The sequence below is a fragment of the Apteryx mantelli genome, chromosome 1 (assembly GCF_036417845.1).
Source record: "Apteryx mantelli isolate bAptMan1 chromosome 1, bAptMan1.hap1, whole genome shotgun sequence".
Lineage (NCBI taxonomy): Eukaryota > Metazoa > Chordata > Aves > Apterygiformes > Apterygidae > Apteryx > Apteryx mantelli.
In genome coordinates, this window is record NC_089978.1 from 140,301,444 (window position 1) to 140,314,880 (window position 13,437).

The 13,437-nt window shown below is 33.8% G+C and overlaps 1 protein-coding gene across 16 annotated transcripts in view; it reads right to left on the reverse strand.

Annotated features, from left to right (window-relative positions):
- CCDC91 (coiled-coil domain containing 91) overlaps positions 1–13,437 on the reverse strand; it is a 176,751-nt gene that overhangs the window by 43,645 nt on the left and 119,669 nt on the right. For 12 of the 16 annotated variants that reach the window (XR_010885611.1, XR_010885614.1, XM_067304538.1 and 9 more), the window contains one exon: positions 8,523–8,636. Coding sequence is in view for 12 of the 16 variants with exons in the window: in XM_067304538.1 (XP_067160639.1) it covers positions 8,523–8,636 (114 nt within the window). In the remaining 4 variants the exon portion in view is untranslated. Of the gene's footprint in view, positions 1–5,258; positions 5,467–8,522; positions 8,637–9,389; positions 9,549–10,753; positions 10,810–12,422; positions 12,553–13,437 lie in introns of those variants that run through there. The other 4 variants (XR_010885615.1, XR_010885616.1, XM_067304606.1 and 1 more) reach the window with 3 other exon arrangements.

The following is a 13,437-nucleotide window of genomic DNA, read 5'->3' on the forward strand; positions in this document are numbered from 1 at the left end:
TGATCAAGACTGCAAGCCCTTTTGTTTCACTGTTACTGAATGCGACTCATTTATGCATAACAAAGTCAAAGATGTATCACATGAAAAGCTTCTTAGTCACATGAAAAGCTTCTTATCACATGAAAAGCTTCAAATTATTTATCTGTGAAATAAGATCTTTACAGATTCACTGTAAGTATGAATGAATTTTATGCATGTGACCTTAAATTCTTTAGTAAAGAATCTTATCAAAGGCAGGATATTTAGTTCTCTCAGCTCTAAAGAATTCACATTAAAAGATTACATATTAGTAAAGAAAAGGGTCAAAAGAGATGTGTGAGGACAAAAGAACCTTAACTTTTCTCTTTTTGCTAATTAACTTATTACTTCAAATTATCCTGTGTATATTTCCTGTATATAAGTGACATTGATAAACTGCGTATTGGAGGCTGACATGCTGGATTAGCGACTGGTAAATAAATGAAGTATAAGTAACTACTAATTTTGGACATAAGTATTCTAAAAAACACTATTTTTATTGTCCACACCATAGCAGAATAGATTCTAACTCAAGAAAGAAGTAGCAGTTTAATGCATCTTGATACAATTTGAAACTCATTTTGAAGTTCAGGAAGGAAAAGGCTGTTCTTTAGATTCACTTCTAAAAGCCACAATAAAGCCTCAAAAACATACTAACTGGCTTATTCTGTAACAGGTATGGAAGAGTTTAGGAGCAAAGTATAGAACATGAAGTATAGTTAATGTAGGAGGGTTATAAGATTTGGAGAAAAATTTCACAAGGTATAGAATTAACTTGTATGAATTCTAAACTCATGGAAAATTATGTCTCCAAAGGTAAATATAAACTAGATTACTGTCTACAAAAAATCCTGCCCTAAAAGAAAGTAAATATAACTAAACAATATCATATATTCACAAGAAGGATGGATTGATCAAGGACAGAAACATCTTATTCAAGTCCATTCCAAACAACTCTTTGACAAATGGAAACATAAAGGAGGGACTTCAGAATACTCATTACAATGAGCTGAGAAAAAAACCCAACCAACTATAATCTTTAATAAGTATCTAAAATAAAGAAATAGCAGCCATATGTCTGTAGGTCAATCAAAAGCCCTGATAGTAAAAATTACAGAAAATTTAAGACAGGAGGAGGAACTGTATATATTTGAATGGACCATAATGAAAAAGTTCTACTGAAAGCTGTCTTAAATGAGCTTTTCTGCTCTAAATCAAATTTTCTTGGACCATCACTGAAGAGCTTCTACTCTGTGGCCTTTTGATATGCATCCTGGAATATATAACTAGACCAAGCTGTTATTCAATACTAGACCTTGAATCTGCTGAAGAGCATTCAGAAGGTTTAGAAATTGTGGACTGACAGATGGACTGACATATGCCTTAAGATAGGAGCATCAGACTGACAAACCCAGAGCAAACCCAGGGCAAAAGTATCATTCCTGACAATGACTTTTCTGCTATAGCTTCTTGAGGAAGGGAAGATGGCATTTCTGTTAGAAATTTGTGGATTGACCATTAAAACAGGCACAACTGAGTTATATTCAGCTAGCAACTTCCCACAGTACCTCTGTAACAATCTTCAGAGATCATATAAAAGATGCCAAATAATAAAAGAGATCCATTTCATGATTTTAAGAGACATTCTTGGAAAGACTCTGTGAAAGTACTGATGAAGTTGCAGTTTTCCAAATTATTTTCTGATTCCTAACTTATCTCCTTAAAATCATACTAAAGAGCCTGAACCGGTCTTAACATTTGTGTCACTGAAAAGGGGTATGTTGGTGAAAATCTGCATTTTCGTTGTAATAGGCACTCGTTTCATTGCGCAACAAAGAAGGCATTGAGATGGTAGATTCACAAGTGCCTTCAAAAGTGGCTGTGTCACTAACCTTGTGCCACAGGATGGACATCACTGTCGATAATGATCCAAAAGAAGTTTTTTCCAGTTCCAGAGCATCTATTACATAACCATAAGTTGTAAAAGTAGCTGGAATTGAAGAATTGTAGGTAGCATGGAATACAGTATCAGACAGAATGAAGCCAATATAGAATATTAAATAGATGGAAGCCTACTATTGTTATATGACACCAAATGTTCTCAATCAGATATTACTAGCATCATCCACATTTAGTGATAATGGTTGCCGATCATGCAAAAACGTGGTTCAGCAGATGTCAATATATCACAGTGTTGGTTACATTTTGCAAGGATAGTGTTAGCTAGATTAAAGAATAGTGACACAGACATTTTCTTATCCAGTAACAGAGAGAGAGGCTGGTGTTGAGCCCATCTGCTGCTATATTGGGCAGGAAAAATGATACTTGCTGAAAGATAAATGCAACGAAGTCTCTGAATACTTAATCATATAGCCTCTTGGCACTCAAAAGTAACTATTATTTCAGCAGTAACACTTAACCAGACTAACTGAAGTCAGTTCCGGAACTGTATCAGGAAATTTCTGAGGTTTGTTTTTACTGTATATGTTATGTTGGCACAATAATTTATATGAATAAATATCAGATCAATTTTTGAAAAGATTCACAATTATAAGTCTTCCAAATCAAAGCTCTGAATTAAGAAAGTATTTACTATTATAAATACTTTCATTATGTTTATCACTCTTTAGAACACCATGGTCATCTAGTCATCTATATAACAAAACTTACAGAAAATTTGTGTAAGTTATATTCAACTGCAAGCAAACAGGCATACTATAGCTAGCATTGTTTTAACTGTGCATACCCTTGAAGCTTAATTTTGAAGACAATTATCCATTATATTAACCCAAACCTTTACTATTAAAATACAAAAAAAGTTAGATCTTTTAAAAAAGCTGAGACTGAACACAAAATTCATTTTTGATATACAGGAAAGATGCTAATATTATACTTGCATATAGGAAAGACCTCTTCACAGCAAACTCAGATTTAAAGGTCACAGTTCTGGGGTAGGCTGAAACACTTCATTCTAGTCCAAGGCCATCAGTCATTACAAACCACAATTGTTTCCTCCAATGGGAACACGTCAAGGGATGTGGTCTTTCCTGTCTCCTCTTTGAAAAAGCCACAAAATTGATAAATCTACTATTAACTTCAGCATATGTGGTATTACACTGGTTATAAAAATAAGTTATTTTCTTAGTTTTGCATCTTTTAAAAGTTAAGATTATTTCATTATATAGAGTCTTTTACTTTTCAGTAAAAGCCTGAGAAATAGGTTTACTACTGGACTGTACAGAAGTAAGTAACTGAAAAGACTCCAGTTCACAGCATTCTCAGAAAAGTTATTTTCCTTTGATCACAGAGAATGAACAGACAGCAACCATGGACACATAGGCAAACCTTCATACTGTATTTTAGAATGAAAACCGAATATTCAGAAACTTCCCAGTACTGATCTACTTCATATTCAAAACCTCTCTGCAGCACTTTCAATATCCATAATAAGAATTTTTAATAACAAAATAACAAAATATTACTTTTTTCAGTTTTTTTCCCCCATCATACCCATTTTCTTCTTTTTCTAGGCAATAAATATAATGCTAGACTACATATATAATGCACTGCAAAATTTTTGATATTGTCAGATCCAATATATGTAAACCATTATAGAAACTTTTCTAAGAAACCAAGTACAAATACAACAGTAAATGTTCATTATTATTTTTAACTGTTTGTAATAAACATGTAACTGGCCAAATCTGTAATTGATTTCCTTAAACTGATACCACAGCTACGACACTTTTCGTAAAAGAAAGCTTTAATGTAATAAATGCCTAAGCAAGTTACAAGCTACTTTGAAAACTTGTACATACAACATTTACTGTGAGGAAAGAAATGTGCTTTGTACAATTACAAAATAAGCTGAAGCTTCTGGATAAGAATCTGTTTATGAGTCTTTTCCTGAAGCATTTAATCACCACTAACCAAGTAAAAATACTGCTGTGCCCATGTCCCTGCTTTGAAGGATTCTACACATTTATTTTCAAAACAACAATGAAATGTACTCTTACACAGTGTACACTACCTTTGTGGAGGTACATCTAGAATTTCCTCTGTCATTCAAATTAAAAAAAACACATCATCATTGAATTGCAGCCAGTAAACAAAGGTGAAAATTGTTTTTTCCCTGAGGTTCTTTCTAGGAATTCCTTCCATAAGCTGCTACATTTTAGTATAGCCCACAAAGTATATTTATTACTCTGACAGGTGCACAGGCTTGATCAAGGTCCACATAGTCTGCCTCTCCTATGACTATATAAAGACTATTATGCCAAACAATTTGGAGTTAAAAACATCTTCCAGTTTGAACTTCAATGCAGACAGACTTTACGGATCTTATATCAGAAAAAGCTATCTGTCCTTAGGCATAAATTTTGTAATGTATGGACATACATGGTGATTGATCAATGAAGGAAAAAAGTTGATTGAAATACTTTGATATTCGAGAACTCTGTGGACTGAATGAAAACACTACTCCTATTTGAAGAGGATCTTGTTTCTTTGGAGACTATATTTGCACTGGTTCATTGATAAGTTCTTGAAGAATTTGGTGCATCTTTCACTTAAAAACATTTTGATCCATTTAATTTTTCATTAGTAACAAACAGTATCTTTCTCCCAATTTCCTCATCTTGAATTTAGATGTGATACCATGCAGATGCAATAACCTCTCTTCTATTAATTGCACGTTTTTATTTTTTTTATGTATCTAAATATAACTACATACTCAAACACAGTTCTCAGCTTACATACATGGCAATTCAAGGAAAATTGAATTTTGTTTTCCCAGACTGATAAACACTATAAATTTGTCTTGCATCTCAAAAGGAATCTAAAATGTTTCAGATTTCTAAAATGATGGTGGCAAAACTTTTGTTTATGACTTCATTAAGAAAACATATTCAGGTTATTCTTCAGCACTGACAAATATTGAAGCATGTTGCATCACAGCAACTTCAGATTTTTCTGAGTGGATGAAAAAATATGCTTGTGCTATGTCCTACAACACACATGTTCCTCAGCACTGTAAAATTAGAAGAACACGAGATGATAGAATAATCTTTCTGCCCTTTCACTTCTTCGCAGCCTTTGTAATTGTATTTGATTGGGAAAAAATGTGTAAATACAAGGCAAAATCTGGTCCAAAGTCTTTTATTTTTGAATCTTGAACTGATTTGTGAAAACTTCACAAGGACAAGACAAATTAACATAAGCAGATAATAGAATAATGGCAACCAGCTCCATGAGGCAGCTGTGTCTGTAGGCGGGGGGGGGGGGAAGTGGAGAAATGTCTCCACTCCTAAAGTGAATGGAAATCTAACAAGAGATTAAGTACAGATCAGTTGATACAGATGGGCCTGCTGGAAAATAATCAAGGTCTGCATAATTTATCCTTCTTCAATCTTTTTTTTTTTTCTCTGAAAATCATTTTACGATGTCTTCCTCCGGAAAGAAAAACAGATGCATAGATATTTATCAACAGTCAAGTTCTGAACGAAGTCTAATAAATACTGCACAGAATTTACACATTTTTGCAGTTATTAAGAATTATGAAGCATATTTTCATGTCTGATATTTTTCAGATTTAAAATGCACAGAAAGACGGGTCAGAAGTCATTCCCACCACTCAGTTCTCTTCGTTAGATAGTTAACTTAGACTCCTAATCTTCTCTAGTTCCCATTTCAGTCAACAAGAGAGAAGGTCCTCTGAAGACTGACTTACAATACTGAAGTTGAGCTCCTGCTCTTTCCCTCTGGAAGAGGGAAGGACCTTATTTTTTCCACAAACTACAGGAAGAACATAGAAGATTTAAAGAGTTAAGCTAAGCATTGTAGCTTAAATCACATAAATACGTCCTGAAAATTACCACTAGTGGTAACTATTTCTGGGTCCAAATATTTTGTGCCATTTATAGTAAAATATCTGTAACAAGTTGCAGCAACATCTCTTCTATGTTATGAATATCATATGCAGTTGTTTTCTTGCTGGTTCAGTTTACTACAAGGTGCTGAAACGTAGTTAAGTTAGAAGAGGAAAAGAAGGCAGTGACACAAATAACTTTCCTGAGTTCAAAGGAGTTAAGACAACAATGTTAGGCCATCAGTTGAAGGTAGAAGTTGACTAGCTGTTTCCATTCAGAAGGGAATGCTTTTCTACTTCTCAAATGAAATTAGATACCAAAAGGCAACTCAAAGATTGTAGACTTTAAGAAGACAGGAAGATGGAGTGACTTGATATTCTGAGTGGAAAATGAGGATGGGCTGTGGGACAGGGTGGAAGCAGAGAGAGACTTCAGTGCTACAGGCTGCTCCTTTCTTGCCACAAGGGAACAATAAATTAGGCCAAAACATTCCTATACAGGGACACAAAGTAATATTTTTCTATACATTAAATACTTTTTCTACTAAGAAGTAATATGCTGTACTGTGTTTGGAAGAAGTTATTTTGAAGCCACTTTAAATCAGCCCTTGCCATCATCATCTGCAGAAAAGATCTAAACCCAGGTTCTAACCCCACTGGAATAAATTTAAACAGTACCTGGGAAGTGCAATTCAAGATCTGGTGCCAGAGCAGACAAAATAAGAAATTTAACCCAAATGAGAGGAGTTGGAGTTGCCAAGAGTGACAAAGGGCAGATGATTGATACTTATGAAGCATACTTGTGAAAATCCAGGCAGCACAATGAACCCAGGAACTAAGACAATAGATAAATGATTTTAAGTTTTGCCTGTACATGGGAAAATACCTGATACTGTGTGAATTATTGTAATTCTTGGAAATCACGGTATAAAGAATGGTGAAATACCTACTGGTAGCTCCTATTGTACACATGACTCCTGGGGAAAATTATTTTAAATATATTTCCTGGGCAGCCAAATCATGATCTTCAAAGTCTAACTGGATGGAGGAACCATCTGCGTTTCTTATTGCTCATTAATTTTCAGAAGGAAATGGAAGAAGCTAGAGATCTCTGCATGAACAGTGAAAGCTATGGTATTTTTGGTAACTAGGGAATTATTAGGACTGTTTTGTTAGCCAATTTTTGTCCATACTTTGACCTTATGTACATTTAAAAAAACCAAGCATAATAAGATAACTTTGGTTATCTTATGGTATGGTAAGATATGGTGTACCTGCAAATGAGTTGAAAATTGATTTGTGAGTCTATTCACATGCAAAAGAAAATTGACAGGAATTCTGTACGAGACAATTGCAGACTTTTCCTTCTGTTATTTTAAACAAAATATTGAACTATTTTAAATAAAATCCTCAGGTTTTCTCCCAGATACAGTTGAAACAAAATCCATTTTGAGAAACCTAGACATTCTTACTGTCATCTCAGAATTGTGTAATCTAGCTGTCAACAGTGAGGAGTCTGCACTAGGTGATTAGTGGTCCTATTAACCAACGTATTTAGGATACAAGCTGTTCTAACAGTAGACGTATTTTCACTTACCACACAGAATATCCTTTGTAAATGACCAACTTAAGATATAAACAAGCTCAAACATCCTTAAGGATATTGTTTTCCCCTGGACATCCTTTTAAACATCCCAACCAGTAAGACCTTTACTGCTAAATGTAAACTACTCCATCCATAACATTATGAAAGAGAGTTCATCCAATACTAATTTTGAACTTGTGAAGTTAAATCTCCACACTACTCTTCAGACCATAATAGCATGGAATATAAGAGGACAAACATCATTTCTACTTTCTTCTCAGGATAAAGTTAGATTCAAGCTTAGTGATTTTGTTTCCGTAGAACACAGAAATAACTGAACTTGATCTTAGGCTGCTACTGCCATAAGAAAGGTCTTAAAAAAAAAAAAAAAAAAAGCCCCAAGGGTGAGTAGTGCAGTAAAAATTAATTCTGCTCCTGAAAGTGAATCAATTTATCTTAAAAGTCACTGTTTATTGCTTATACACAGCTATTAGTGTGCAAGTATATAGCATTAACAGAATACCTGAAACCAAATTTCATAATATCACAACATTTCAGAACAAGACCAGTGCACTGAATATAAACCATTCTGAACAATACACCAAATACATTTTCAGACTGTCATATAACATAGGTTGAGAGTAACAGTTAACAACTGCTGTGTGCATGCAGACTGCACAATAAAGTTCATTTGTGAACATAAAATAGCATCTGTTATTGATAATGAAATAGTTTCAATGAACTGAACTCAGATTCCAACTAGAATTTGATCGACTGCATGCAGGCCTTCTCTTTAAATTACTGCAATAATACTGTGGATTTCAAACAATGCATTCATTTCTGCTGTTCCGATTTTTGCTTTGTGATGAACCCACAATTCTGTAAATATGCATGAAGAAATAACAGAAATCATTTGAAAAAGAAAGAGTGACAAATCTGAAGAAATAACTCCTGATTCTGTTTACTGTGCATTTCAAGACAGGTTTCAGGATTAATAAACTTCATTGGTTTCTCCCCATAGGAACTGAAACCCATTAGAGACCGGTAACTCACCCTTTTCTGTTCTTTAATATATTCCATCAGTTCCTCTCTTGTGCTTTTCACAGCTTCTTCAACTGCCTTTTGACTTCGTTTTTTCTCCTCCGTTAATGCTTCCTTGACAATTTCCTACGTAAAAGGAAAACATGCAAGCTAAATATTAAGTATTTCACAAACATAATGCAAGTCATCCCTTTCCCTTTTTCTAAAATTTTATCATAACCACACTCCTTTTGCAATTATACTTATCCTAAAAGTGAGCATCAACATCTTTACGCAAACCTTATAAATTCAGTACTATAATCACTAAGGCGCTTAAAAAGAGAGAAAGAACCAGTTTAAAATTGTATTAACAAATGCATGATGCTCACTGACAGCAGAAGAAAGGATGCTAGAAATACAGTACAGCACAGAAAGCTGGGAGCAACTCCTTAAAACACCTCTACCATCTCTAATACGACTTATTTACATAAATTATCAGGTTAGGAAACATCTTCCTGGCCCAAACTCACTGCCCTAAAGCTCATGTCCCAGGCTCCTAAAGTCACTCAAATAAGAAAAAACATTATTTAGCTCAAAGTTTGGTTTTCAGAATTCAGGGACATTGAGGTGACAAACATAAAAGTTTCCTGAAAATGAAACATACAAAAGAGTAATATTATCAGAAAACTGTACAACATTCAATAACAAAAAAATTGACACAGTATGTGCCAAATAATTTAGACAAAAAAAAAAAAAAGAAAAGAAAAAAAGATGATTTTTAAGGGACCATCCAGAAAAGGTCAGAGGAATTACCATATATTATATTTGTAAATGTGGATACAGAGTAATAAGTAGTATGAAAAAGTAGTGGACTTCCGCTGGAATTTAATGCCTAACTACCTGCTTCCAGAGTCCTATGTCAATCAGTGGAGAGTTCGCTTTGGTGTGAGGTAGTTTTCATTTCACCACATCTCAGAAATCAGGTAGTGCACCTTGTACTTCCTATGTCCTTGTGACAGACATTCAAAGGTGATAATAGCAGAAACACCAGTGGCACTCCTTCAGAATGAAGCAGGGACAAGCGAAATATACTTCCATTAACCATTATCATTGAACCTAAGCTTACATACTGCATTCACATTAGTAAGCAAGTTCTGTCAGAAATTTATACATCACTTATCTTTTTTAATAACACAAATATAGCATATAACCATACAGGTGGCCAGAAATATTACTTCTTCAGAAAAAGAAAAAAAAAAGTTCCTTTTTTTTTTTTTTGGACAAGAAGTCCCAGTCCTTTAAAATACATATGTGAAAACTAGAGGGAAAAAATTTTTGCAATACTCAAAGAAATTTTAAATAAGGTAACATGACCTTACTTTCTCCTATGAGCCAAAATTCATCTCCCCTGTAATACACATACAAGCTTTTAAGATACAAATTTGCAACTTGGACAGTGTGTGCACACGTGTGTGTAAGGCAGAGAGGTGGGAGAGGGTTGGTCATTTTATTTTTTTATACTTCTAATGGCTAAGGACCACATATCTAAACAGTTTTCAAAGTCTTTCCTTTGCTATATGATACATTATCAGATATGATCCATTATCTGTTGTTATCTAATCATTAAATCAGAATAGTGCCTATTAAGTAACAGGTTGTACACACAAAGCAAAACTGTTAAAACCATACATTTCACTTCAGTAAGAAAAAAAGAATAATCAATGGTGGCTTAATTTGCCTTTAGGACTGAATTATTCACAGGCTTTCAGCCTTGCCAAAATGAATGCATCTATCCTGTACATAACTTGCCAGGCTTAGAAGAAAATAATTAATTTGCTGCAGTACTTAAAGTATACAATTGAAAATATCCAATTAAAACATAACTCTTATTTATATAGGAATAATGACCAACATAAAGGGAAATACATAACTTTAAAACGTTTGTGAGCTCAGATGATGAGCTTTTCATTGCTATGCTTTACTAAGAAACATTTTTCAAACTTTACAGTGACACTTTCTTTAAATATAGCATCACAGAAGTCTAGCTAATTTAAACATTCATGGTGCCTTACAATTCTACTTTCTTTGCAGAAAATATTTTTGCTGAAGCTCAATATTATTGAATGGATTCACTCTGGAAAACAGGTTGAATTCTAAGGCTTTGGAAGTACAAGATGTTTATGAAGCTACATAAGTTAACTGCAAGTATGAGACTAGCATTTTATCATAATGCTATTAGTTTATAAAATAAATAATAGTGTTACCTCAAATTAGATCAAAAAGACCAAATCCCATTTTATAAAGATGCTTCAGTGGAAGTCTGAAAGAGACAATATGCTTTCTTACCCTTAGCTATTTACTACTTTTGAGCCAAAACTGAATTGTTACTGCAAAACTATATTTTTATTATCTTTATAGAAGAAAAACTCTAAAATCACAAATTTAAAATGCTCATTTGCATAGCCCTCCCCACCTTATGAAAGCTGATCATCACTTTTTTTTCCTATTTTAACTCAAATTTACCAAAGAAAAATCCTGAGATAAAGGTCTCTCACTAGAGAACCCTGGAAAGACTAAAAGAAAAAGCAGTAGAGTTACACATTATAGAAATATGCTGTTTTCATAATTACATTCTCATGCCAGTTTAATTTGTCAGAAGGTCCTGAAATACTTTGTCACATATTACAATGGAGGGAAAAAAAAAAAAAAAAAAGGTCAAATACCCTATTAAACTCTTAAAAGCAAAACAGAGATGTGATAAGGTGCTATATCTTAATATGCAAAAAATTATACATCAATCACATACTTCCAAAAAATAAATGTATGTTGATTTTCCTTGATATGATGCTTCTAGAAACTTTAAACAAACAAACAAACTGTATGAACATAGGTCCAAGTAATGAACCAATGAAATTCTGCAAATCTATTAAAAACTTCCAAGAAAACAGAAACCACTAGTAATATAATTATAAAATACTACTCATTACCCTGGGATTACAACAGAAAAAATAAAATGGGAAGAGTTATTTTCCATTTACAGTGATAACTTCCCAATATTAAGAACAGTATTAATTCTCTTTGACAAATATGAAGTAACAGATAACAGACAAAGCTAATTTGTTTAACATGCTATTGAGGGAATAAGCATCTAATTGGATACTTAACACAGTGTCATAGTTAGGCTAGCTTCTACTCATCATGATCAAGACTCATTTCAAAAGAAATGAGTTGATAAAACAAATGTTATTTCCTAACATCATATACTCTTACTTATCACTTTCATAATACCTTATAGAGTAAGAGCTTTATATTAAAAAGAATCCAAGGGGTCCTCACAGCATCCCTAGAATTTCCCAAAAGTGAAAGTCTGAAGAATTCAGCAAAGTCCCTTACTCTTTCTCAGTGCCTTACTCTACAGCAAAAAGGCTAGTTTTTTAATAGATTCTCAGGGTCCACTGCTTCAGAAAATTTTGAATAATCCTAAACTGGCAGTTATTCGAAAATTCCCATACCTTCAACAGCTATTTCCAACTCTTCAATTCCTGTGCTTTCTTTTCTCCTACACAGATTCCCTAATTACACAGTGGATGCCTCAAAATTTAAGGACAAACAACTGGTGTACCAAAGACTTTCTGATAATAATCCAAAACGCTTCTTATCTTTGGAGATTAAACTTCATTAACCACACTCTAACATGAATCACATGGTTCTACTTCTCTGTAATTTAAATGTCTATTTCTCAGCTAAGTTTAAACATCTCTCCCAAGTTTAGTGATCAGGATGAACAGTACAAGAACACACACAGTTTCCTTCCCAGGTGTATGTCTTGAAAACAGCCACTAACAGCTTCAATAAAGAATTGGCTGATTTAATTTATATTGTCCCTTACTTGCCATTTACAGTGGGAAATCATAGGCCTCTATGTGGAAATACCTGGACTGCTCAAGACTATCAGCAGATAGCTTTGCTGTAGTATCACAGAACTGGGAAGAAAAGTCTCTTCTACTCATCCCATTCAGTATGGAGAAGGCTGCAAAGAGCCAACAGATCTCCGAGACTCCATCTAAAGCAAAACACAGGCATCAATAAGACAGCTTATTTGTTAATGAGGGATAAGGGAAATCAGGAAAATAAGTATACAGTTTGAATAAATTAGTGATACTAATTTTTCCTTCTGTGAAAAGAATCTTCATTCTTTCTTCTATACTGTCCTTCATGAAATCCTCTCTTCTAAGTTCTCAAAGCCACTGCCATTTTTCAAACTCTTTCTGCCACAGTCCACAACTTATATGAAAGCTTTTCAAGTTCTGATACTAGCTGGTATTTACGTGCATGTACATCCTGTCAGTGTATGTGCTCACTTTTCCCTTCATGTCCTTCTGTGCTCTTTCCACTATTAAATATTATCCTAATTTAGTTTTTGGTTGCAAAGGTAAAAACTGGCCCTTACCTCATCTCTAGCTAAAATGGGAATGGTGCTATTAAGTGCTGTAAGTGACAGTTTAGTGTCATTTTAATTCATTCAAGAAAATGGGAAAGCCCATTTTCCTAGAAGCAACTCAGGAAGAACATTCCACTCCATCGTACCCAAGAGGTACAATTCTGTTTTTCCTTTTTTTAAACTTAGAGGCTATCTGTACTCAATTAGAGTCAAAAAGTAGCCTTTTTGTGGACACATGCTTGACAATAGTTACAGAATTAGAATGGTTAATAAAGTTATTTAAGTACTCAATTGAGAAATCACATTCAAACATGTATTAGGAATCATACAAATGTAAACAGATAATATATATATCTCCACAGGAAGACAGAAATAAAAAAGTGTACTGTGTATACCAGAGCACTCCACTCAATATTCTAAAAACAATACACTATATGATGCTTTGCAATTTTACAGTAAAATTCTTTTCTTTCCACAGAAGAATCAGGTGGCAGTACTGAATTTTAT